Source organism: Anguilla anguilla, chromosome 12 (assembly GCF_013347855.1).
Source record: "Anguilla anguilla isolate fAngAng1 chromosome 12, fAngAng1.pri, whole genome shotgun sequence".
In the NCBI taxonomy this organism is placed as follows: Eukaryota; Metazoa; Chordata; class Actinopteri; order Anguilliformes; family Anguillidae; genus Anguilla; species Anguilla anguilla.
This window is the reverse complement of record NC_049212.1, coordinates 16,314,218-16,339,465: the sequence shown is the minus strand read 5'-3', so window position 1 is coordinate 16,339,465 and position 25,248 is coordinate 16,314,218. Positions and strand designations below refer to the sequence as shown.

The 25,248-nt window shown below is 42.5% G+C and overlaps 1 protein-coding gene across 6 annotated transcripts in view; it reads right to left on the bottom strand.

Moving 5' to 3' along the window:
* The window catches only part of LOC118210219 (fibroblast growth factor 12-like), a 42,695-nt gene extending 18,183 nt beyond the window's left edge, over positions 1–24,512 (bottom strand). The window contains exons 1-2 of one of the 6 annotated variants that reach the window (XM_035386231.1): positions 24,391–24,512; positions 24,108–24,257 (exon numbers count right to left, since the gene is read on the bottom strand). In XM_035386231.1, coding sequence (XP_035242122.1) covers positions 24,108–24,126 — 19 coding nt within the window. In that variant the 5' untranslated portion in view covers positions 24,127–24,257; positions 24,391–24,512. Of the gene's footprint in view, positions 1–5,192; positions 5,694–9,167; positions 9,403–9,448; positions 9,618–24,107 lie in introns of those variants that run through there. The other 5 variants (XM_035386232.1, XM_035386234.1, XM_035386230.1 and 2 more) reach the window with 5 other exon arrangements.
* Positions 24,513–25,248: the final 736 nt, after the last annotated feature.

Sequence of the window (25,248 nt, the reverse complement as noted above, 5' to 3'; positions counted from 1 at the left end):
GTGGGGTGGTGGTGTGGGGGGGGGGGGGTGGTTTTGTTCCTCCATGTGTTCACTTTCAAGTACATGAAAAACCTCTTGCCTGTGCAAAATAATTCAAATAAAACATCCACAGCTGACTGCATGCCCCAGGTTTCACTTTGTTTCGGCTTTAATGGGGGGAGAGGGAGATCTTCTTCTTCCCAAGTCTAAGTCCTGTCCCCTGAAATTATTCTCCTTTTGTTAACAAATTTTTCAAACAGATTCCCCCGGTCTAATTCAAACATGCAGACCCAGACTGGAACTAACAGTGAGTAGATGAGACAAGCACACACTCACACATGCACCAGCATGACCCTTCACTTTATTCTTCTCTTACCCCTAAGCTCATTCAGTTTATTCCTTCACCGTGTGCAAGAGGCAAAGTGCTAGCCAATCAGACGAAGCATCGGCCCATTTTGCTCTAAGAAACGGCCAACATAGAGCCAGGGCCCTTCCCAGAATTCACAACAAGACAAAACAAACAACTCGAGAATCCCTCCAAAAATGTCCAAGAGAAACCAGACAATACTAGAGATAAATCAGTAATAGACAATACAGATTGATAACCCAGCACACAATGCAGTAACTCAATACGGAGACCCCGTCCATCTGTGTAGTTAACCAATTCTCTCCTACATCCCCCAATAAAGACACCCCCCCATAAACTCCACAACCTCAATACACACCCTAAATACAGAGCTGCCCTCCCCCATATCCACAATACACAGGTAACCAGCCATCCTTCCCCAACAGAGATGTCTCCCACCCACACCTTCCAATTCAGATGCCTTCTCTCAGTACATCCCTCAAATACAGAGAACCCACACACACACACGCACACGCACGCGCACACGCACACACACACGCACACACGCACACACACACGCACACTGCTAATGCACTGAGAGCAAAAGTGTGTTGAATGATTTATGTGAATGCACATCTCAGAACTCCATTCCAAAACTAATCACTAATTTAGATATTTCCCTTGTGCAAAATTCATGAATCTAAAATACAACTGCCTTTAGAAAAAGAATCTAAAAGCGTCTCAGATAATTCAGCATGCACGATAGCTAAAAGAGATTGCGTGGCAGAGGTCAGATCTTTTATTTATGCCATATATCACTCATGGTCTTTTCATGGACTTTTCACTGAACTAGACATCTGTCCATTCAATTGTCATCTACCAATCAAAAATTTAGTAATGATATTTAGATATTAAATATTTTATATTTATGAACATAAAATGTCATGTATTCATTGTATTCCTACTAATGTCACTACATAAATAGAGATTTGTGTGACATGCCTCATGTTTAAACATTCTTTAGATAACAACTGAAAAAAACTTTTAGATGTGTAGATGAACCCTCAGCATTGCCCAACATATTACCTACAACATTTGCGGGTGGATATAAATATTTCTGAACACAAACTGCAGTATTACATGTTGCTTTAGCAGTATATTATAGTCTAGCAAACTGATCTGTTCTTTTCTATTTAATGTTTGCTATGTTGACCTTTAAAGATGAGATGGCAGTTTTCCTTTGCTATATGATTTCAGCTGTGTTGTTCTAAAGAGCTCGATTTGTACCAGACACTCCTCCTCTACCTTTCAGCAAGGTGTATAACCTGGTCTGCCTTGGTAAATATTCATGACATAACTCACATTTTCAGTACTTTTTTACAGAACAGCACAATGTGGCATGCCTTCCACAGCAACAGTAAACACCCACAACATTAATCATTTTTTATAAAATTAAAATTCAATTGAATTCCCTTGTAGTCAGTTGTGTCTTTGACACAATGCAGAAATCATTTCAGAAATGTCACAGCTAAACTTCTTTTATGAAGCACACGAAGACCTTTTTTTTTTTAACCAGCAGAGGGCATTATTTGAGCATATTACCAATGAGTCAATGTTCCCTGTACACAACACTCAAACAGCCCTTTGGAGACAGCAGCATTGAGATGTGGTTGTGCAAAATTACACAGATACATAACTTGTGATACTTCAAATGAGAATAAAATGGAAGAGTGCAGTACAGACAGACAGACAGAATGAGAAACATTGATAACAGAAATGAAAGCAAAACAATGAAACAATAAAGCAATTACATACATAATTTTAATCTTTGTTAGCTTTAATGTTCATTTTGCCAATGATGAAAAGCATATAAAACATTTAATAAAGAAAATATGACATTTAGGACGTTTGTGACATTAACAAACACATGCACACAGCACCACAATATCACCCTCACAACTCACACACACGCACATACACATCAATACACACACAAACACACACACAGCACTATTCTCAAAATGCTAAAATGCTCACATGCTCGCACACACAATCCCAGCACTTACGGTGCTTCTCTTGGATATTTTCCCTTCCCGAGTGCTTGTTTGCACTGCACCCTTCCCAAAAATGTTCTCACGACAGAAACAATCATTTTATTCCATTGGCAGCTGCATTTGAAATGAATTACACGTTTGAACAAACAAATGGCTTTACTTAAATCAAGGTCAAGATGCTAAAAATACCCTTCTACTGTAGGGATTTATGAATAATGAATTTCTGCAGTCCGGAACATCCGTGGGGAACTAACTGCATTTCTCCCTTTCGTTCAAGTTTCTCTGCTATATTTAAAAATACTAAAGCGGAAGAAAAAAAAATTTCATTTCATTTGGAAAAGTTAAAACATACCACAATTACACATACTGAAAATAAACAGTAAAACTGCTTTGGATAAAAAGTAGAATAAACTTAATTCTTCAGCTTTGTAACCCATTTAGCTAAATCACAATTTTTCAGTCATCTGGAGCTATTGGTCCTCAGTGAAAAAGCACTAGCGGAGAAACATGTTTTGCGAAACTTAGGTATGATTTCATGAATGTACACTATGCATAGACATAGGTGTGTGTGTGTGTGTGTACATTATATATAGTGTACATAAATCACCAAATCATGAATATCAATACACACCAGGACATACATACAGATGATTCAGAAGCCCTTACTTTGGGGTATGTAGTACTCCTACCAGCCTAGACAAAATGCAATTGAAAGAAACCAATTGACCGATCATCAGTTTTCAAGTGCTGGATATCATCAAATTGTAACTGAACTTAACTTTCAAGCATTTTCATGTCCCCATAGGTTTTTCACTTTCTGTTAAACTAAATTCAGGTCATGATTTAAGGTCTGTGGGAAAAACCCATACTCCTGAATGATCGCACAAGCCAATGATGTGCTAAACAGATTTACAGCGTGCACATAGATCGGGTGGAACACTTTCACGCGCAGATCTGATTATACTGAAACTCACCATGCTATACATGCTTTCCTCACTCCTCGACAGCTCTCAGAAACGTGCCTCCTGACTCTGACTCCCAGCAGCGTGTGCTGTGACTCCAACTGTCTCTATTGGCTACCATGATCACCATGAGCTTTCTATTGGCTACCATGATTACCATGAGCTCTCTATTGGCTACCATGATTACCATGAGCTCTCTATTGGCTACCATGATTCTCAGCAGGGCACATCCATACTCTGACTCTCATTCCAGCAGTCAGACTGTCTGATTCGCAGCAGATTGTGGTCTGACAAGCGCAGACTCAGACTGGCAAGGCACTGCACCGCTCTGGCCTTCTGTGTGAGCCACTCTGTCCTTTCTGTGTAAGCCACTCTGTCCTCTGGATTGGGAAGCTCAGCTACATGCGGATGCCTAGAGATTATGCCGCTGAGACATAAAAACACAGCTGAACTCCAAAAAATGCTCTCCGCGAGTCAGTCACTCGTGAGTATGATGCACACGTGGTTCATCGAAATATACACACAGAACTGTAGAAATTCTGAGCAACTGGTACAAAACTACCATAGATACGCAAGTCCTGATGAAAAGAACAAAAAAAAAAAAAAAAAATCTAAAAACTAAAATAGAAACAGTTCCCTTATGCATATAGCAAGAGTATATTTTTGGTCTTACTCACAGCTGTGAAAAAGCACTAGGCCATGACATGGTGCTATATTTTCAGTTGTTAAGATAATAAAAAAACTTTCACAATTTGCTCAACCAAGAGGTAAAGCACATATCAACTGATGATATCTTCTACTTGCATCTTGATATCTAGTTTTAGCATTAGCCAACAACACAAACATATACAGTAGTTGACGGTTGTAGATCAGAAACTATGGTCAGTAAGAAAATTTTAAAAACTTGTTATATCGATACAAGTTTTTCTTAGTGAGCCAGGTTTACATACAATTATTATTATCCAGATAGTATTCAAGAAAAAAAAATCCGCGAAAGCTTGAGGTCCTGTAAAGTTGCTGTCCAAGGTGCTAATATCTCTACACTAATCACATCCTAGCGCCGTCATGCACATCCACAGTGCATTATGCCGTATGCGTTCACGCACATGTAGGCCTATCCACTTACACATACACACCTCTCCATAATACACACGAAGCAAAAGAACTGAAACCCACTGAGTCTAATGTGTTTCACTAAGCGACACAGCAACTGTACAGACGTCATACGGTGTACCTTAATTCCCTCTTCAACATACATTTACTGCGCATTTATTACAGTATATTTCACGATTCAGAAGTTCTACTTTTTTTGTATAGACCAAATCTGTGACTGGCGAAAAGATCACGAAAATGAATGGTACATTGAAAACTTCAAGACCTCCACACTTAAACACATAACAACCAATTACAAAGAGGATAATATCTCAAACTATGTTAGTTCATGGGTTTTTAATATATACAGTTGGACGAAACAGAAGTTTGAAGGCGAATTCTGACGGCTCTGTGTGAACTTGCAGTTGTTCTTTGTCCCATTTCAGCGGCTCCCGTTGGGAGTATGAACGGTGGGGACGTTTATAGCCTATCCATCTAGACAGTCAAGACACGTGACAGTGGACACATAGCAGGTTACCCATGTAACCATCAGCCTGTATCCCATCAAAAGGTGCCGGGAAAGATTGTTGTTAGTTTAGTCTTTCAATATGTTTGCCGCCGCCGTCACAGCCAGCCGATTCGGTGTTGAGAGAAATCTCAAAGAAAAGCGTACCGCTGCAGTGTCGCGGGTGCTCACATGAATTTCAACGACCAATACAGCGAACAGTTTCAATGTACAAAACATGTAAAATGTCTCACCGCTGGTGCTTGTAGTCGGCTTCGATCGCTTTCCACAAAGACACTGCAGCATATGCGCTCCTTTCTTCAGAAAAAGCTTCAAAATCTTCATTGATTTGGGTTTGTGTGATCCTTTGTCAATCCAGACAATTTAACACTGAATAATAGGGGGTTCCTGGAGAAATGCTACCGGAGGAGGACTGCCATACCATCCAGACTCTGGGTTCAGTTCATTCAAATCACGGAAAGGGCATTCCATACGTTAAACCGAAGCATCTTGAGAGTTTTCAGTGAAAGGCAGTTTGACAAAGCAGGCTGGGGCCTCAGCCTCGAGAAGCACGAGGACGTCAGAATAATTTCCCACTGCCAGTGTCCGTTTTACTATTGGACGTAAAGCGAGGGTTACGCGGCGAGCGCGCACGCCAAAGTTAAACAGTAGGGATAAATGACGGGTTTGCCGCGGATGAGGTAATTCGATCTGTTCATTCCCAGTGCTTCACAGTGACGAAACCGCTGCGAGGTACAGATTGATTGAAAGACGTACTATTCGGCGTCCACTCACTACGAACGCTGAAACGAAGGTAAAGCCTACGTCAGAAGATGATTTTACGCTTAAAGGCGAAGAAGCTTTTTTGCAAAGACAGGGCGTTTAAAAAGCGGGGTTTTGTATAATCACATTTCTGCAACGGTAGAATGGTGTAGTGGTTTTACTATGATTTCTTAATTATTCTCTCGTGCTCAGCCTTGGGGATAAAATACTATGCAACACATTTAATTTATGACAAGACAGTGATGCGAAACCAGATGTGAAGGTCGACCTTGTGAAAAATAAATGTCCTACAGGCCTAGACATATTTGTACAAACTCATACGGCTGACATACAATTAAGCCCTTAATGTTTCCATTTAAATTTGGAATGAGTATTTCAGTGTCTGCGGTCTCTGTGAGGGACTCATTTATATACCCTCTAGTGGCCAAATTATAAATGGTCCATGTTCTTGTTACAGTGCAAGAATGATTGGAATGATAGGTTGAGAACTGATAGAACAGCTCCACTCCCAAGTACGGGGTATTCAGACGGGCAGAGCACACGCATTGTACTTTAATTATGCCATTTCACGCCTGAATCCATATATTTTCTCTTCAAATAAAAAACGCATATCAGCTTGGGTTTATTTTCTGAAATGTAAAAAAGCAATAAAAGCATCTTATCTGCTCAATTTCAGTCATTCACCTGATCTTAATCCAAATAATTAATTCCACATGCTGAAGCAAGAAGGAGCTGAAGATGGCTATAATACAGGCCTGGCAGAGCATCACCAAAGAAGCTACTCAGCATCTCGTGATGTCCATGGGTCACAGACTTCAAGCGATCATTGCATGGAAAGGATGTGTGACAAAGTACTAAACATGACTACTTGGTGCTCTTAAATGGGGGGACTATGTATGTAATTTCTACACGGTGAAACCAAAGTGTATAAACATACTCTTAAATAAAAGCTTAGAATCTGCACTTTAACCACATGTTAATTGATTACAAATCTAAACCTGTGGAGTACAGAGTCAGATTTTTAAAAAGTCGTTGTCCCAAACATTATGGAGCTCACTGTTTGTTTGTTTTTCATCACTAATAGTATTCAACCCTCTAGTTTGGTGGGGAAAGTGATTGGGGACCAAACTGGATTTATTCTTCTCCCAATTGTCTATTCTGAATATATGCATTTTAAAAAGACTGGTAAGTGCATGATAGGCCACGTATTTTTCAGAAATGAACACTCATTACATATACACACACATACTTATGGGTCTGTGCACATCCACACATGCATGTGCAAGTGCACCAACAGTCCCCTGCTGAGGACATCTCTCTGTTTGGGGTGGTGATGAGTCATAAGAGGAATACACAGCTGCTGCTGGCTATAAATACATCCAAGAGTCTACAGAGTCAATCTCTAATGACAAAAACACACTGTGTGCAGACACACACACCAATACACACACACACGCGCACACACACAGCATACACCGGCACACACACACACACACACGCACACACACACACACACCATGCACATACACCTGCACCTGCATGCACGTACATCATCTGTTTTAGCCCTAGTTATTGAATTATGTTCATTAATGAGTGGTGTATTTCAATGCACTACCGAGTCTGTCTTCAGGGGATGAATACCCATCTATTTGAAACTGATTTAAACACATGTAGATTTCAAAATGCATTTGTTCTGTTCCATTGTAGAGAGTACTTAAACAGCTATTCAATTTTTTCCACTTTATTTGAGATCTGTATGTATTCGTGTAGAGGAAATGTCTTGGGTAAACATATGAACAGAGGGATAGACAGTACATGATTCACAAATCATATCATTGTCCGTGTGTGTGCGTGTGTTTGTACACAGAGATGGCAGGTGGAAATGTAAACAGAGATATTTATGAGGTGAGACATTGCAGGGTAAGGCAAGCTGAAGAGGTCGAGAGATGCAGGCATTATGTGTCCTGATGTGAGGTATTTATACACACTGGTGAGACTGTCTCACTGATATTACTGAGGGTGTAAGCAGGCAGCCCTAGGGTGAAGTCCACGCTAAGACTTAGCATAAAATATTTTCACTATTTAGTTATTCTCTTATTGATGCTCATCATCATTATCATATTTTTCATTTAAGCTTTATTAAGCCAAGAAATCCCTTGAGATTAAAAAAACTCTTCTGAGACATATCCAAGTTAGCAGCGACAGTAAGCAAAATACAGTACATAAGGAATCCCACAATTCACAGAGATCTTGTTAAAACAATTGCAATCTTCACGAAAAGTCTTAGGCACAAGGGTAATTAATTCAATTGAATAAGTGTATCTAATTTAAAGGATCTTTGGAAGTTATTTCAAGTCTATGGTGCTAAGTAAGAACATTTTGTTTTGCCAATCATGATTGTTAGCATAACAGGTGCTCTTAATCATGTATGACATAACTGTAAAATATACTGTTTATAACTTTAAAAATAGGCCTTCAATACAGGAGTAAAATATCAGAGGGAAAGTATTGTAAATATTATCTTTGCCGAAGGGAAATGGTATGTTGGTTATGCTGTGTTTTAAATATAATGGTCTTGTCTCATAAGTGTTCCAAATATGACAAAGGATCTGGCCCATTCAACACACTTTAGTGCTTGACAAAAACGAAAATTATAATGCATTATAATCCATAGCTATGCCTTATTACAGGCATATAATCACTCACCTAAAAACAGATGCACAACAGCTTTACCCAAGTTTGTATAGCTCTAATTATAATTCTGTTCAGGTATAATTTACCTCTAAGATAAAAGTGAATTACAGCTGCAATTCAGTATGTGTGTATTACCTTTAGCTCATTACATGAATATAATCATTTCACCTCAGTATGGATGTAAAACAACTATAATTCACTGTAGATGTACAACACCTGTGTACATCAGTACAGTAACATGACAGCTGGTCATCCTCTCAACAGGTTCTATAACAGCGGTATTGTCTTTCAAGTATATAATCTCTCTACATCGCTACAGGTATAGCAGCTCTGCCGCACAACAGCTACTGTAGAGCTTTACCTCAGCACAACTGTGGAACAGCTCCACTTAAATATGGGAACAGTATGTGGTAGCTTATCTCAGTAGAGTCACTGAGAGAAAAACTTGCTGTTACTTCACTGGAGGTCTGTAACAAAGAGGGAATGAGAACGTCCTGCAGAGGAGGAGACAGTTCAGGTAAGGTCAGAAAGGGAAAAGGAGAGGAGAGTGAGAAGGGGTAGTAAAGAGAGAAAAAGAGAAAGGAAAGAGTGTTGGAAGATGGAAAGCAAGGAGAAGGAGGAGGAAGAAGAGGGAGATGGAGAGAGAAAGATAGAGAGAAAGAGTGGAGGAGTCGGGGAAATGAGGAGAGAAAGAGGGGGAGATTGAGAGGGAGCGAGGCTGAGTCAGGGGGAGGAAAGGAGGGAGGACTCACCCTGCTGCGTGTGCTCGTGCTTCGCTGCCACCTCCTCCGAGTCGCTCTCTCCGCCTTTGCCCGACTCGCTGGAGAGCAGGCGGCGGATGAGGCCGCAGTAGCGGGTCATGGCGCGGTCTCTGCACGCAGCTCTGCGTGGCCCTGCCTTCACCCGGCCCTGCCTGTCTGCCCCTGCCTTCGCCCGGCCCTGCCTGTCTGCCCCTGCCTTCGCCCGGCCCTGCCTGTCTGCCCCTGCCTTCGCCCAGCCCTGCCTGTCTGCCCCTGCCTTCGCCCGGCCCTGCCTGTCTGCCCCTGCTTTGCCTGAGCGGCTGTCTGTCCCAGCGGCTTCCGCCCGCGCGCGCTCTTAAGAAGAGGAATCTAACAATGCAACGAGACACCAGCTCCCACCTTTTCACCTTTATCAATGAAACGGCCACGTATCGCCAATACACCTCCGTCTGTCTCAATTAGAGCCGCTCACACAGATCTGTGATGATGGTGATACGTGATCCCGTATTTAAGTCCTGCGGTGGAAATGGATAGCGCCTATTCTGAGTGGCGTAAATGGGTGTCGCTGGAAAAAGGGCTCTATTTATATCTGTGTTTACGTGGAGAAAGTGCTTGAGAAGGAGATTCTCGCAGGGCAGCGACTGAGAGAAGAGACTGGAAGCGCTGGGATAGCTAGACACTTGCAACGTAAATCATGAGCGAGACAATGAGGAAACCAGATTTGGGGAATGTGTCAGCGAGAGGGAGCGTGAAAGAGATAGAATGACCAAGTGAAATTGCGGTTAAGTTAAAGTGTCGGTAGGACACTGTGCATTTGCATGCTATGACCACAGTGTGGCCAAGATGTGTGCACATCAACTAAGTTATTAATTCATTTATTTATTTATTAATTTTCTTCCTGACTGGATTCGTTTCGTTTGGTTACCGCTTGGCTGGGGACAGCCATTCTGAAACACAGCCTGGGAAAGCAATCCCGTGTCACATGACTGAAGTGCTGGTTGTGCGCCTGGCCAGCAGATGATGCTGCAGGCTTTGGTTACGCCGTGACGCGCAGAGCATTCCTGTGGAAAGACACGCCGCCACACTCCCAGCAGCCCTATTCTGGGCATGACAGCTGGGTCACCTCGTCTCAGGACCGCGTTCAGCCGCAGCGGCCCACACCGGCAGAGCCACGCCCGGCATCCGCCCCCCCATGAAACCTGCAGGGGATGTACTCACAGCCTGCCTCGCTCTCTCTCCCCAACCTCTAACACACACACGCACGGACGTATGCATGTATACATACACACACACATGCGCATACACACACACACACACACACGCACGCGCACGGATGTATGCATGAATACATACATACACACACATGCACACACACACACACACACACACACATACACACGCGCACACACACACACACGGAAATGCATGCATACATACATACATACACACAAACACACGTGCACACTCGCACACATACACACACATGCACACACACATGCACGCATGCATACACACACACACACACATACACACGCACACACACACATGGAAATGCATGCATACATACATACATACACACACACACGTGCACACTCGCACACATACACACACACACACACACATACACACGCACACACACACATGGAAATGCATGCATACATACATACATACACACACACACGTGCACACTCGCACACATACACACACACGCACACACACATGCACGCATGCATACACACACACACACATGCATGTACGCATGCATACACACACACACACACACACACACGTGCACACACATAAACTCACACATGGATGCACGCATACATACCTGTACACACACGCGCATGCGCTCACGCATGCACACACGCACACACACATGCACCGACGAACTCATATACAAAATAATATACAAAGGTGTATAGAAATCATAAATATACATGCTGACTGTTCTAATTCTTGCTGTCATGTATTTTATGTCAACTATGTATTATATGTATAGTCATAACTGTCATAACAGTCATAACTTTCTGTCAGCTAGTTAAGTGTTGCTGTGCTCGGTCACTTCTACTTCAGATGGGAGGAAGACAGGAGACAGGAAGGAGAGAAGGTGGGAAAAGAAAAAAGGACAGGGAGTTTATGACCTATGACTAATAACTCTGCGTTCAATAATACATTAGCAAGTAATTATGAATGCAAGAATATGAATTCTACATGTGATGAAAAACCAGACAATATGTCTGTCACAGTGCTGTTCATTCTGTCGTTTCATGTTGACGGCTGCGTTAATTTCATTGTATATAAAATTTCATTGTATATAAAATTTCCAAACTTTCCAAAATCCAACACAAAATGGCGCTAAAGCCTAAAGCGGGCAGAACCGGTTAGAGAGATACTAAGGCTGCGATAAAAAGTGCAGACTGACTACGGGATCAACCCAGGGCCAAAAACATCCAGGGGAAATAGTTCTGTGGATGACACACCACTGCAGGGCTCCTGACTTCTTAGGCAGATTGAGGGAGAGGGAGATATGGATGGTCTGTGTACAGCTGCCAGATCAGTGGCTCTCAGAGAGAGACAGAAAGCAGGAAGGATGGAGAAAGAAGAGAGATGAGCGATGCAAAAGGAGACAGAGAGCTAAGGATACTGAGAATGCATGATAATTTAGCTGTTTACTGAAAGGTGCAAAACTAAGCATTGTTCCATGCAGCTGTCCTCACCACTGCGCACATTTTGGGTTTTAATAGAAATACTTTGATTGGCTGCTTTGGGTCTATTTGAGGCCTGATTGGCTGTCACAATATATCCCCATCACCAAAGTGAACGTGAGCCATGTTTTGTGATTATAAGTATTCACAGCCTACCAAAAAAGAAACACTTTGTCTCTGGGGGCAGGGCGGTGTTTTATAATTAGATCAGCACTGAGGGAAACTCAGTAAGAATGGAAGGCGCTATACACACATAAAGGCATGGAGGGGATGCAGACTTGGGTTCAGGCGTGGATTTTATTCATGGTGTGAAAATTAAAGAGCGACTGAATCTGCTGAGGGAGCAAGGCAAGCTGCCAGTGGCCACAGTGTACCACAGCGCTGGGCGTGGCTCAGCCCCTCTGTTTGGTTACAGTCAGCCACAAGCTCGGGCCTCAGTGTTTCCCTCCTAAAAACAAGAGCCTCTCCAGCAGGAAGAGCAGGATATCGACCAGGTTTCACAGAGGCAAGGAGCTAAATGCAGTTCTGTGATTGGATGGAAGCAGAGAGCCAGACAGAGGTGTATTATTGAATAAAGATAGAGAGCCAAATGGAGGATTGCGATTGGACAGTGAAAAAGGATTGCTGTGATCAGCAGCAGAGAGTGGAATGAGGTGCAGTTACTGGACAGTGCTATAAACCACAGTACTCAGCTGTGTAGTCTCATGGGTATCGTGGGTACAATAAGTGTGTACCATCTTTGATGATTTTGGTTTGATAAAATGTACACAAATACAATAAACTTTGTGTGGGAGGAAAAGGTCTGTTGTGATTTACAGAAGCATTTTGGAGCATACTCCTGTAAACAAAATATTCAGTTGATTCAGCTAAAACAGTCTGAGAAGACATAATTAGGTTCTACGCTCTAAAGATTTGACAGGCATGTTTTACATTTACATAATCTGAAACTAGACTGGCATCAGTACATGCAGGCACCAGCAGGATAGTACAAGTGCTAGAACGTCCAGCTGAGTTCTGTCTGTTAAACAATCGCAAAATGACATCTGCAGAAGGTGGGCTGACTGGGTAAATAATCACACACACACACACACACACACACACACTCACACACACACACACACACACACACACACACTCACACTCACACACACACACACACACACTCACACACACACACACACACACACACACACACACACACACACACACTCACACACACACACACACACTCACACACACACACACACACACACACACACACACACACACACACACTCACACACACACACACACACACACACACACTCACACACACACACACACACACACACACACACACACACACACTCTCACACACACACACACACACACACACACACACACTCACATACAGGCACACACGTGCACACTCACTCACACACACACAGTGACAGCACTGCAGCAAAATATTAGTATATATATATATATATATATACATAACCAGAGGTTGGTGGATGATAAAGAATACCACTACCCCCTTCCTGGGGTTTCGGTCCAAAAAGAATGACCCTGTGGTCTGGATCTTGTGAAGATAATATTCTATGGTTTAGTAACTCTTGGACTTTGATAAATTAGTCCCACATCCACTATGGAATACAGTTTAATGACATTTAATGGTGCTGGAGGGAGTCTGGGTGTACGGGGGGCCTAGGTCTACCTCAGTAATGGATAAAGTTTTACCATTATCATTGACAATGCTTTGACTGTTTTGATATGAAGAAACTGCAGTCATTTGTGTAATCTGGCCAATAGCAGCTAACATAAAATGCAGTACATGTCTGTCTGCTATACAGAGAGAGAGCTCACACTGAGTCCGCACGGAAAGTGGAAAAATATTTAGCGTCTGAAATGTCTTGTTTACTTTTCCAAGCTCACGGGACATGGCACTAATCGCTGTGCAGTTACTGTGTGATGCGCAGCAGTGGTACAGACCCCACCCACCCTGTGTGCTGGCTCCTGTCTCTCTTCACCGAGAATCCGTCCTGCAAATGGCCTCTTACACCACTGCAATAAAACATGCGCTCTGCCTAGTGGATCTATTACAAAGCTGTGAAAGCTAATGCTGTTCCAGACAATGCCCCTGCAGAATGCTACTGCACCTTTAAAAACCAAACACCTAATCATTTTTAATAACGTCTCTCATGGACTACCTGTTCCAACAGGCCCTGTTATAATGGGCCTGTACAATGCTCACTCATGGGTAGGAAACCCAGAATAGAAATCAGGGTTTCTGTACGGGAACAGGTGCAGCACAGAATTTTAACGCAAGCACATAACGAGCCTGACTCCCTTGCACATGCACACAAGTGCCGGATACCTCCCAGTGACCTTGAACTCTAAAAACAATTCTCAGCAAGACAGGTGTTACTGAACAACTATTGAACAAATTAAACCCAATGAAACTAATTGCAGCAGATAAGTAAATGGTAAATGGTAAATGGACTGCATTTATATAGCGCTTTTATCCAAAGCGCTTTACAATTGATGCCTCTCATTCAGCAGAGCAGTTAGGGGTTAGGTGTCTTGCTCAAGGACACTTCGACACGCCCAGGGCGGGGTTTGAACCGGCAACCCTCCGACTGCCAGACAATCGGTCTTACCTCCTGAGCTATATCGCCCCTAGATAAGTCAATTAACTAGTCAAGAAGCAGCTGCTCAGCTGAGCTGTAAAGTTGTTCTATGTGTTTTTTTTTGTTGAAAGGGTGTCAGTGAAAGAGTTAACTGGGGAACTTTCATGCAAAGATTTATGTGATAGCAATGCAAAACTGTTGCAGATATATATAAACAGATTGCCCACAGTCTAGAGCAATCACTGTAAAGCTATATTTGAGCTGTACCGATGTACCATGTTTGATCAATCCTGATTTGTAAATAAGGAGACATCCTGAATGAACACCTTGCTGTAACAATGAAAATTTGCTCTTTGGAGGACTAAAACAACAATTTATGTTATTAAGTTTAAAAAGGAAAACATAAACTTCATTACCGTACCATCAATCAAACATAAATTGATAACAGAAAATACTGATTGTTTTTTTGTAGAGGTAAGTGATCAAATAAATAAACAGAAATGTAATAGATATAAACAATCATATAATCAGTTATTAACTCCCCTGTCCCCATATTTACTGCTATAAATGAAATAATACAGCCCTATACAGCCACAGACAAAACAGCCACTTCATCAAAAATGTCATCAGATCACACTACTCTGTTCTTAAAGTGAAGTTTGCAAGCTACATTACAGAAGCCTGTATCTGCCCCTTACCCTTATGAGAGATACCGGGAAATAATTCAGGGGGAGAAACCAGGGCTACACTCACTATTACAAATGGGTTCAAGTTGCCTTTTCAATCATGAATAAAACAATTAAACAACGCCGGTGTGCCAAAACATTACTTCACACGGAAAATAGCACAGCAAGGGCAATGTTCACTCAGGTGAGAGATGTTATCCATGTGGAGTTAAATGCAACATTTTTACACCGTTTGTGCTAAAATGCACCATTGCCTTATAAAGAAATAAATATTTCATTTTATTTTCCTATCACAGCACACTGCTTACAAATGATTGAGCAATATATTTAATTGCTCTAAATGGAAATAAAGCACCCAGAACTAATGAACAAAATAAATATAAAATAAAACAACAAACAGTTGACAGCTTAGACTATTGCAACAATATATTAAAATAGCTGTTATTATTTTGAAATAATGAATCACACCCTGACTGATTTGCGGGTGCTATCTTTCTTTCGCGAATAAACATTTGTATTGTTCTTGGTTGCTGTTGTAAGTAATGTTGTTACACAAGAACTGCCATAACCACAGATACATTTTCAAAAGCAGTCTGTTACATATGATTGGGCTGAACATTACATTATGTCTGATTTCACCGGTAATGAGTCAGTATACAATTACAAAATAATTAATTCCGTTAAACTCAATTAAAAGGCCCTCACACAGCATGTCAGTTATCAATAGTTATTTTGTTTCCAAAGCAATACAGAACTGTGAGATACTGTAATAAATGTCATTATTATCATAAATACATACATTTAAAAAGTGCATTTAAATATAAAAGTACATTTACACATGTTATTAGTATTGTATATATAAATAATTATATATGTTTTGAATAGACTCATTTGAAATGGGTATTTTATGTTTATGGTAGTGACTGATAAAACCTGCATGTTTATTGCAGTATCTTCATGTTCTCACATCATTACTTTGAGTTTAACTCTGTCTGTTTGTTTTCATTGCAGACACTACACTTTGTGGGCCCTCAGGTCGGAGTTCCTGACAGGTCCGTCCTGCTGACGAAGGCACCTGAGACCCAGTCACTGGCCAGGGGCCAGGCCGGTCTGGGGCTGCGGTTACCATGGCAATGTAGGACACAAAAAGAGGCCACTTTAAACACGTGCACAGTATAAGTCATAGCATAAATGGTGACCTATTCTGTTTAACTAGACTAAAGGTAATTTGTTGATATGTTTATTAGCTAGGCACAGCATTATCTTCATTATATAACCACTGGCACTGGATGATATTCCAATTCATAAGAGACAGACAAAGGAACTGAAAATAGCACTGTGGCTCCAGTATTGTACCCCACCTCCCCACCAAGCAAACACACACACACACACACACACACACACACACACACACACACAATTTCTCACACAGGCAGTGAAACTGATGACAAATCAGTATCATTTTTGGTGAGAGGTATAGTTCCTTATCAATGAAACATTTCTGGTCAGAGGAGAATTCAGAGGTTAACTTCACTTTAAAACCAAGTTTAGCATGAGCATGAGGGTGTTCTGTGGGTCAGAACTGTGGCCTCAGAACAAAAGAATCTTTCACACTATCTGCTCCACTATTTCCCCCATTTCATAGAAAATGAGGGGTTGTTAGGGCGTGTCCTTCATTTCCTGTCTCATCCTGCCTTTGAGGGACATAATAAGCATCTATGGAAGAATATTAGAGGAATATTGGTCTGCCATGGAAGGAAGCCAGAGAAGTCTGAAAGCCTTTTTAGAAATACTGATAACAAACAAGAGAATAGAGGCTATCAGCTAGCATCCTGCTCTAGTGCTCCACTCAGCTCCTCCATTAGCAGACTGGTAAATAATTCAGGGCTGTGCAGACACAGTCACATGATCAGGGAATCTCAGCTCGGAGAGCAAGCCTGCGGCTGCGCAGAGCGACACAGAACGCCGGTCTGCGCATCACAGGGCAGAGACCTGTCTGCGCCTCAGTGTCCAGGTCAATAATAACAACGCCGTTCTGTTACGGCAGCGCAAGGAGCACTGCCTCAATCGTGTTTCTTAAAACAGCTTTGCGTCAGAGTCAGATTCAGTTTGAATTCTTTGAATCAGCTAAAGTTTATGAATCGGATCTGATTCAGATTTGAATTTGAATACGAGCGGGAGTGGGAGAGTGGCGTGCGTGAGTCCACAGCAGAACTGGCTGAGCTCTCCCTGCAGAGCAGAAGCGCCGGGTTCTGAGTGGCTGCAGCATTTCAGCTTCCCTTCCCCGTCTGCTACTGCAGAGCTATCAAACACTTCATCATTCTGAGAGAGAGAGGGAGCGGAAGAGGGGGAGAGAGAGCCAGAGCAGAGAAAGCAAGAGGGGAAGAGGCAGAGAGAAAAGAGAGCAAGGAGAGGGTGGTAAAAGAGGGAGAAGGAAAAAAAGGAGGGGAATGAGAGAAAAGGTGGGAATAAAGATGAAGACAGCTGGCAAATATAATGTAAATAAGGAGGGTGAATTGTTAGAGAGCGTGTGAAATATGAGCAGGCAGCGGTGAACTACTGTGTCCTGTGAGCTTGGCTTTAATAAACAGAAGCATGGAGTAAACAGAAAAAATGCAACAGTCAGCAGGAAAATGTCTGCTAGTAATGAAGAAGACATCCATACTAAGAGGCACACCCACATGCCTACACACACACACACACACACACACACACACACACACACGCAAGCCAATACAAGCACACCGCCACATCTACATGGCTAAACATGTAAACATACATTAATACCTACAGAGACACGCCCTTTTGCAGACACAGATGCACATGCCTACCGGGACCTACATATACATACACATTCAGAACCACTTGCCTATACAGACAGAATGGTGTCATAATATCTGTATTAGGTGTGTGTAGGCGGGTCTGTGTGTGCACGTGTGTGTACCAGGAGCAATGAAGTCTTCAATAATGACAGACTTCCTTAACATAAGCTAAGTGTATGTTGGCATGTGGGTGTGGCTGTGTCTGTGCTGTGTAGGCATCCAAACACTGAACCCACAATCCAGAATTCACTACATTAATTGCCCAAGATCCAATACAGCTTTTCCTAATAACTAACAAACCACTGTTATGTCAAATGTTTTTTTTCTTCACTTACATTAACCCTCCATCACCCATAGTTATGTTCTCTTAACAGCCAAGCAAAGGGTCAACCATTCCTTTGATACGGGTTCAAGCAGCTCTTCCCACACATACAGCAGGTCCATCAACCTCCAAGTCAAAGAAACTATAGTTTGGTTTTTCTGTTTCTTCTTACTATCACACGGTCTCATTTCGACACAGTCTAAGGTCTGAATTAAAGGACTGTAAGTGTGACCTCCTGTGCTTTTAGCAGGTGAAGGGAGACTCAGTCATAACTGCAGAGAAGGTGTGCATCTTAGAAACTCATTCATTACATTACATTACATTACATTATAGGCATTTAGCAGACGCTCTTATCCAGAGCGACTTACACAACTTTTACTTAGCACTTTACATTGTATCCATTTATACAGCTGGATATATACTGAAGCAATGCAGGTTAAGTACCTTGCTCAAGGGTACAACGGCAGTGTCCTTACCCGGGATTCGAACCTGCGACCTTTCGGTTACAAGCGCAGTTCCTTACCCACTGCGCCACACTCCGTCCTACGAAACCATTCATATGGTTCTATAAAAAAACTCCAGCCAGTAAAATGTCTGGCAGTGCTTAAAGTAGTGCCAACAGTGTATCTGCTGACTGCCTTGATGAAAATGTTTTGTCCAGTCAAATAGCTGAGGGCTGCAAAGATGGGGGAGGACTGGCTCTCAGGCATATTTGTTCGTTGTGAACTGGCTTTTGAAGGTAAAGAATTTATAAAGCATAAATTACGAGCTTAGACTGACATAAAATCGTTCAGATATTTAGTTTAATTCCAGTGAATAGCATTGTCGCCTCGTGACAAGAAGGTCCCAAGTACGAATCCCGACCACGGGGATTTGCATGTCCTCCCTCTGTCTGCGCAGGTTTCCCACAGTGTGGGGCCCTGTGATAAACTGGCGACCTGTTCAGGGTATATTCCTGCCTCTTGCCCACTGCATGCTGAGATAGGTTCCAGCCCGCCGCCTCCTCCCCCCATTGATGGCTGAGAAAATGGATGGATGGATAGTTCCATTCACTATAATGGTTCTGAAGGCACTGTATTTTACATATGACATGTTTGAAAACATGTAGTGACAGTGATGTCAGTACCTTCATCAGAAGGTAAAGGCAGCTTTTTAAAGCTCTATTTCCATTATTCTGAAGCTACTTTGCTCCTTCTTTTGAGTATCACTTTCATCCTGGCTAGTACAGATAAAGGACAGGCTCTCAGGAAAACGTGCGCGTGTGTGTGTGTGTGTGCGTGCATGCGTGTGTGTGTGAGAGAATGTGGTCTTTTAGCACACATGGTTGGGTTTCTGACACAGCTGATTTATATTCCGGTTCAGCAGGTATGAAATCATGCGGTTAAATACTTTCTGAATGTTGTGTACACGCTTGCCTTCATTATTTAGACGGTGGTTATAATTTTTAAATCATTTTTATTCTCAGCTGCAATCACAAGCTTGCCCTTTTGTTTAAACGTCCCTTGCCAATTCGGGAAGATAAATTGTGGCACGCGCGTCTTCTGATAAGTGTGACGTCAGCAGACTGCTGATTTTTCACTCTGGAAGCTGCCAGCTAAGCCACTTCAGCTGAAGCTCCAAGAGGACAGTGTAGCTGGCCTGAAATTGCAGCCAGCCTGTATGTGCTCAGTCAACCACTTATTATACTCTGGTTTCCACTGTTTTTAAATTGATAATCTATTGTCCATAATTGTATTGCTTTTGCATCTCTGGTCATATCAGTAAGCCTGTTGAATGTATAAAATATCAGTTTGTGAAGGTTACGGTCAAGTGATCCTCAATCTTGATATACTCTACATCACCAGACCTTAGGCTACAACATATTCTCCTCATTCTTAACCATCAAACACCCTTACCATTTAATACCAAATGCCCCTCCCAAAAACAACCAAAAATACGTCAGCTATCTAATCATAAATCATTCTCTCATGTCCATTTCCTTTGCTCCAAATACCCTGTCATAAGCACCCCTCTACTGGGTCCAAATATATCATTCCCATATCTCCAGTCTGCTCCCACTCATCCCCTTATATTCCCCCAACTGCTCTCTCTATGCCACGTCACTATGTCCCACTCAAATGTTAGCACATATATGTAAGAGCATTCAGAGCAATATAATATAGAATATAATGTAATAGAAAAGGCAACTGTCATGGAAATGTGGTGTGTTTAATGTTATGCACATCCATGCAGTTGTGCTTTGAGTTTTGAATGCCATCCAAGAGATTATGTCTGACTGTTACCACTGAGTATACTATACGTTTCTACACTAAGTCTGAGCGCACTACAAGTGACTGTGTTATTTGGTTAGCAGGTAATTATATGGCTCAAGCGTTCAACAGTAGTTCCCTATCACTTCCCCGCACTACAGTCATGTGTCATACCTAAACACATTGCACTTGCACATATTGCACCTGAATATATCATTATATACCTGTCATTATTACATACATGTGCGATTAATGCACACTGCTATTTTATATGCAGGGACATCACTATGATACAAATGTTATGTCTGTTTTTAATTAATGATGCTGAAATGTCCTTTAATTTCAGTTATATTGTTTCCCAGACTAGGTTAGTATTCTACTGACCCAAAGTTCCAGCGAGGCAGATAAACAAAGTCCTCTAAAGGGACGCTGGTGCACTGGGAATCATATCACACTAGTGAGCTGAGAGAATGGCCGGAGTTTAGAAGGAGGAATGAAGAAGTTGCCTAGAAGAACACGTGAGTCAATGAAAGTGCCGGCCAGAGCGCTCATATGTTTGGTCCTCCGTTTGAAACGCATTCTCCTGTGAGCCGGTGATTGAATTTCACAACACAGGACACACGGCACCTCTTGAGAGCCGCAGCCACACGTCTCACCATTGAAAAGGGGTTGCCTCTGCATACTTGTGGCAAACTTCACAGGAACCAGTGCGAAGGTCATCCTTGCCAGGCTATGGCCAAAGTATACCTACCTATGTGGGTTAAAGCCTACTGTTCTCTGCTCGTGGCATGCCATATCATTTCTTTACCGATGACTCATTGCTGATTTTTAAAATAATTTTCTCCCTCCAACACCAATGTTCAGGTGCGTATTCCCACATGCATGGCTAACATTAAGGCCTGGATGTCCACCCACCACCTGAAGCTCAGCTTGGGGAAGACAGAATTCCTGTTCCTATTAAAGCATTCCCAGTAGATTGAAGCTTCCATTACTGGCAATGGCTCCACAGTGTCTCCCTGCCGCTAAGCTTAGAATCGACCTGGTCCTACAGATTTTCCCTTCACAACATAAAGAGAATCAACCCATATCTCATCCAAGAGGCTATATAGCTACTTGTACATGCCCTTGTAATCTCCGGTCTAGACTACTCTGGCGCCTTGCTGCCTGGCTCAATGGCCTGTGCCGTATGGCCACTGCAGCTGTCCCAGAATGCCGTTGCCTGTCTGGCCTTCAACCTGTCAAAATTCACACATCTTTTTTGAACACCCTTCACTGTCTTCCAGAGGCTACCCGCATTAAATTCAATTCATCAGTCACTCTGGCATACAAAGTACTAAGCAGTACTGCCCTTTCTTATCTTCAGACAATGATCACTCCACACACTCCAAACGGACCTCTCCGTTCAGTGTCCCCCTGCCAGCTGGCTGTCCCGTCCCTCTGAGCATCTGCCAGCCACCCCTTACCGTCCCGGCTCCGCTCCGCCCTCATCCCCCGAAATGACCTTCCCCAATTATCCAGGAGGACATACTGCCCTGGCCATTTTCTATAAAATGTCTCTTTCAGATTACACCTCAATGTTTCTATTTGATTCAATGTTTCTATGTATAAAAAAGCAAACTCACCCTTCTCTCCTCTTATCTCACAGATTTTGAGGCAAGCACCTCGATGGTGGCTTAAGATTATAACTGCACCTACTGCCTCTGTTTCTTATTGTGTTTGCTTACCATGTGAAATGCAATTTCTAATTTCTAAATTGCTAACTTAAATAATAAACAGAAATCTATGTTGTCTCAACTGTAGGCCCCAGCCTAGGTTTGTCATGAATGCTTTTCCCTGAGGAATGCTGCGAACACTGAGAGACCCATAATCCAACACTGTCATCGCATTTTGAACCTTTCAATTTTTCCACTATGATGCTGACCATGATTATGATGAAGGTGATCATAAGTTATGCATATCAGCTACCTCATTATGGCCTGAGAATGGAAGATCATATGCTGTATAGCGATATTGGGAAATTGCCAAATGTTGAGAACATAGGGTATGTGCATGAGACGGAATGTTCTGGCAAAGTTCTCACATTGCTTATTGGATAGGATGGAACTGATCCCCACCGCATAAACTCTATGCGTCAGTACACTCCCGTATGTCAGTGCACTCCTGTATGTCAGTCCATTCCCGTATGTCAGTGCACTCCTGTATGTCAGTGCACTCCTGTATGTCAGTGCACTCCCGTATGTCAGTGCAGTATTTAGACATTTATGTGTGATGGTACAGCACTAGCACATTCCATTGTGTTGGTGTGGCATCAGAAAATGTTTGCATGAATGTGCTTGATTGTGGTGGTACAGCATTAACAAACTTGTGTGTGAGAACAGTGACACATTCCAGTGTGTTGACACAACTGACTGAGAGTGAGGACACTGACAGCATGAACCGTATGCACCCCACATGGATACAGGATGTGTCAGCTACATGTGTCTATGCGAGAAACCTGGTGGGAAACGCTTCTAACTGCAAGAGACATTTGGCTTAAAAAAGCTTAAAGTGCACTTTAGAAAACTTCAAGGTTAAGCTTTCACTTAAATTGGCTTCCAAATTACAAAAGATGCGTCTGACCTCTTTTCTTGACTGAATGACATCGGACTCACGACATGTATTTCATTTATATAGTCTCTGCTGTCACCAATATGCACACGCCCAATTTCACACACAGAGACACACAGTCTCTCTCTCTCTCGCACACATACACACATACACACAGGCACACACACACACACACACACACACAAAGGTGTACAGCTAACACTCCCTAATGTTGTGATGTAGTGATGTCTGTGCAGTACGGATCAGTACACTTCCTGCATGCTGATCAGGCCAGCTCAGTCTCTCACTAACATGACACACAACACAGATCCTGAATACCTTCACTAACTACGAACAACACAAACACACAAAGAGGCACACCCGTATCACATGCTGAACACTTTCAGCTCATGTGCCCATAACCACGTCTGTATTTGATTTGTTCACGAGATGAAAAAAATTCGCAAACAACCAGAACAGCAAATACAATCCGAAAATGTTAATCTTCCAATTTCGACAAATAGTATGTGAGTGAACACACCACAGGTTAAGGGTTGACCAACACTGTATGCGTGCTGGCGTCGCCCAAAGCTGCGGGAGGGAGTGAGACACCCTTCCCCTCCCGAAGCCTCGCGGAGCTGCGTTTTTTGCTGCATCAGGATTGTGTCTGAAAACAAAGCAGCGCCCTGTCAGCTCGAGCTGCCGTGATAAACTCAGTCAGCGCTGTAGCAGCGGCAGGCATAATCGGACACAGATGTTTTATACATAAATCGCACTTAAAGCTCAACTGCTGCAATGTACATAGCACACAGCAAGGTACCTGTCCTGAGAACGAGCTCGCAGTACCGCAGTCTACTCACACAGAAGCGCGCCACGCACTGCCCCGCGCCGCCTTATGAATAACCACACTACGATTCCACATCTATGACTAGTTCAAACCTCTGTTACGAAAATATATTGAGTTCCTTACCGACGCCCTTGGTCTCCATCTCCTGTTGTGATTATGTGCTGTTCAGAGGTTAAGGGAAGTAGAAGACGTTCCGCCGTGTAGCCTAATGGTCCTGTTGGGATGTGCCGCTTCTTCGCAGACCGGAACCCCTTTTCCTTGCCGATCTGTGATCTGCAAGCGTGACCGGTAATAATAGCTGTCAAAACACAAATTTTTTCTGTTTGGGGTGGGGACTGGCGATTGAGTACAGCTCGGAGTGTTATTGAGGAGTCTGTGCGTATTTTCATCCAGGCTCGTGCGTTACCTGTGTCCGCGCGCCGCGATCGGGAGCTGTCCTCTTGCTGTGGTGCTGCAGCTCCCCTCCTATCAACTACAGGAGTGACGTCACGACTCGCGGTTCAGGTTTAAGGTGACATCTAAAATGTGTCCACAGTTATGCAAGTGTGTGTACGAGTTTCCTCTAAAGAGCGGTGTTTTGCGCTCTTTGTGAAATGACATGTTACCACATTGGTGGCAGAGCGGGAGCATCCAACATCATTGTGGGCACGAGCATCTTTAGTATGCTGAAAGTTCGTAATAAGTTGGCTGTGTTTGAAATCAGATTTTAGAGAAAAGGATCGTACGACGATTGTATTATTGCTGCTATCTACATGGAATCACTGTAATAATCAATCAACAATGCTTGTGCCTATACAGAATCCATCGTTGCTATCATCACGTTAACAACTTTCTATTAGCATTTTTTTCTTCAAATATTTAACAAATCAGTATATATTATTTTATTAAATGAATTATATTCAATTCCAGTTGCATAAATGGGCATCATCACACAACTAGACACATACAAAATTACAGTAACCACATTTTATGATAGTGAGATGGATAATTTGGTGCAAGGGTTCAGCAAGATATGTATCACAAAACTAAGATGTACGTAGTTTTAATATGTGCAAGCATGATATTGCTTTGATTTGAAAATACAAAATATTTTTATTTGTAACACAGTAATCTGTATTCAAGAGGAAGATGGTTTCATGGTATTTGTATTATACAGGTGTAGCTTGTCATAAAAAAAATCTGTAAAGTGACGCATGGAAGTGTAGTAAGTTGGTGTGGGTATTACTTGCTGTGAAGATGGGTGCAGGTGTAGGTTGCCATAGTA